This window comes from Xyrauchen texanus, chromosome 6 (genome assembly GCF_025860055.1).
Source record: "Xyrauchen texanus isolate HMW12.3.18 chromosome 6, RBS_HiC_50CHRs, whole genome shotgun sequence".
Lineage (NCBI taxonomy): Eukaryota > Metazoa > Chordata > Actinopteri > Cypriniformes > Catostomidae > Xyrauchen > Xyrauchen texanus.
In genome coordinates this window covers 21,694,049-21,697,287 of record NC_068281.1, presented here as the reverse complement: position 1 = coordinate 21,697,287, position 3,239 = coordinate 21,694,049, and the positions used below count along the sequence as shown (strand labels likewise).

The 3,239-nt window shown below is 35.1% G+C and overlaps 1 protein-coding gene across 1 annotated transcript; it reads right to left on the bottom strand.

Moving 5' to 3' along the window:
- Positions 1-517: 517 nt before the first annotated feature.
- Positions 518-2,609, bottom strand: LOC127645551 (cerebellin-2-like). The gene is made up of 3 exons (XM_052129206.1): positions 2,309-2,609; positions 2,017-2,136; positions 518-1,931 (listed from the first exon to the last, which is right to left on the bottom strand). The coding sequence occupies exons 1-3, from the start codon at positions 2,594-2,596 to the stop codon at positions 1,734-1,736; spliced, it is 606 nt and encodes a 201-aa protein (XP_051985166.1). The 5' UTR covers positions 2,597-2,609; the 3' UTR covers positions 518-1,733.
- Positions 2,610-3,239: the final 630 nt, after the last annotated feature.

Here is a 3,239-nt window from a genome sequence, read left to right as displayed (position 1 = left end):
CCATGCTTTGAAAAATATAGTTGCCATATCCCTGCCCAATGTGGAGAGCCAGCAAATCCACATGGTGTCTATATCTTTCCAGTTTGTGCACATATTGATCTCTGTAGGTGGGGGTTGCTTTCATCTTTCCTAAAACTGTCCCCTGTTGAGAGACTTGAGCCTTTAAGCATCTTATTTTGAGATTTTAAAAATGTTTGCACTCAAAGTACACGTTTACCCTCAAATACAACTTCGTTTTTTCAAAATGGCATTTTCAACATCACCATGTGAATCTGTATGCTCTGGCCTGCATGAATGCTTAAAAATGTCTTGTTATAAGAACATTTTATAAATTGTAAATTTTAGGTTAAGTTTGTACCCCAAACAAAGGTGATTGATAAATACTGCACTATATGCCTCTATGTATGCATGATTTTTAATAACTATTCAAATTTCAGTTTGACAAGACCACAGCTTTTGACGGACAGTTGTAGTTTTTCAGCACCATGGACAGCGCTTTGAGTTCTCTCTCCACCTTCTTAAATGTCTTTATTAGCCTTTTTCCGCAAACAAAACAAAAGTGCTAGAACACTTCTAAATACATTCCTTGTGTTTATGACAGGGTATATTTACATTCAAGTAATATAAAAAAATCAGATACCATTGCTTATCTATACATTAAGCTGAACAACAACAACAATTACAGAGAAAGGGCTGTTTTTGTACTTCGCTCATATTAAACATCACATTTATGAGGGCTTTACAAAAAGAAATTCAATGACGAGCATGTAACAAAACTCACTTCGTGCAAAATATGCTGCTGAATGCAAGAAAATGCATTGAGACAGTAACACTAAGATAATCATTCTTTTCCAAAGCAATATGCAGACACATGAAATGGTCATGACTGTCCTACTTGCTTTTGAATCTCACAAATATTTAAACACACCACTTAGACTTCATTCTGAGCCATTTAAACAGGGTTGGGGAGTATTAACTGTATTCCACGACAGTTACAGTTTGAATTGTTGGTAATCAGAATACAGTTACATTCTAAATTTATTTTGATTACTGAAGAGATTACTTTGCATTTTATTGTCATTTGTTCCATTTAATATTTAGTCTATTCAATTGGAAAACATTTATCCATATAAATGCTGTGATCCAAAGTGCGTTTGAACAGTGGTGAAACAATTTCTTATGATGTGTTACATTCATACGAGCAGACAGAGAAGTAAGTTTGGAGCAATAGAAATAGAAATAAACCTTGAGTAAATTGTCATGTGAACTTAGCTTTATGCTAAGTTAAAATGCTATTTATAGCCATTTGACATGCACCTGTTACAAGGTGCAATTATTTATCGAGAAAATCCACGTTAGATCATATATTTTTTTCTCTAGTAAGACCTTTGATATTAATGTATATATTATTCTTGATGAGATTTATTTGTATTTTTCTGTAAAAATATCTACAACTCCTTAAAGTTATTTAGGTTTTTCAGAGAATGTATTTTTAACATGTGTAGCTATTTTGGCTTACAGTACTGGCAGAGTTTATATAGTCAAAACAAGTGAAAAAAATCTATCAGTGCTGAAGTAGTCTAAAGTATTTAGAATACGTTAATGACCTTGAGTAATCTAATGGAATAGCCTTCATTACAAATTACATTTAAAGCATGTAGCCTATTCTGCAATCTGTAGTGGAATACATTTTAAAAGTAACTCTCCCAACCCTGCATTTAAATGATATGAAATTAGAGAGGGAAAACAAGGAAGCCAGAGAATGTGGAGTACTTCCACCCGCCCATGAGATTCCCTCTCTCCAGTTTGAGATAGAGTCTATCCTCGCGCTCCAGGTGCAGCAGAACTCCATTACTCGCTGCCTCGCGAGTGACATCTTGATCACCGGCAAAAGCAGATATTATTGGGTATTCATTGTGCATCAGATTGACCTGGCATGGAGGGGAAACAAAATGTGATATCACGTATAGACTATAGTAGCATTGTGTCAAATTTCTGTAACAATGGTCTTCTCACTTGAATTGTCTGTCGGTTGTAGACCTTCACAACGTGAAAACTGAAGCTGTAAATGCCTCTCCGCGGAGCTTGAAATACACTCGCCTTAAGATCGAAATGATTTCCAATGTTCACTAGAACCTGCAAAAAGTATTTATTAAACATCTGCGGTACAAGTCGGTTTCAGTTTGTGTTTATGAACTTTTTTTAACCTACATTTTGCAGAAATCAATGTTTCGAAATCAAATTTGCCGAGAAAAAAAATTATGTAACCGATATGTATAAATGTGAAAGAATGGCTCTAGGGACTGACCTGATCAAAGTATATTGTCATTGATTTGTTACTCATCTCTGATGGTTCATGATTAGTTCCTCTGACGGCTGAAAAAGCCACTTTTGCCCCAGCAGCTCGGACAGAAATCCCAAACGACGAGGTCACTCCTCCTTCGGCGGAAGGGTTCGAGTCACACACAACTAAACATTTTCCTTCCAAAACTACAGGTTCTGTGTCGTTCTGTCCGATGGAGAACGCAACCCCGCATCCCAAAAGAAGGGTGGAGGCCAGCGCGGCCAAAGAGCCCGGTTCCCCGGCTCTCAACATGACTGTGGAAGCAAAAACTACTATCGACCAGTCTAAGCAGATCAGTAAAGACGACAGAATACACACGGCACGCACGCCCTTTTTGAAAACGCCCCGAATTTTCAACGTGCTTTCTAACCAGTGAAGTTTCTATTGCACAATAATCTTCTATCAATAAATGGTCAAATGCAAAATTGACAAATCACACCAAATGACACTTTATTCTGCACTTAATAAAAAGAATAAAGATATGAGGTTAAGATTCTCAATAATCAATGCATAGGCAACCACAAAATATTCTTACAGTAATTAAGTCCAAACAATAGCCCATACATAGACAATCTGTATTGTGAATTTGTGCGTTGAATGAATGATATATGCTGAATGCACTGTACTGTAGACCTAATGCATAGGCTATTGTAAGGTTATTGTATGCACTAAAAAAAGAATCTTTGATAAAATCACACACACACACACACACACACACACACACACACACACATATATATATATATATATATATATATATATATATATATATATATATATATATATATATATATATATAAGTGTATATATGTGTGTATAACTCATATATATATATATATATATATATATATATATATATATAAACATAGGCTAAGCTACTCAATTAAATGTGATG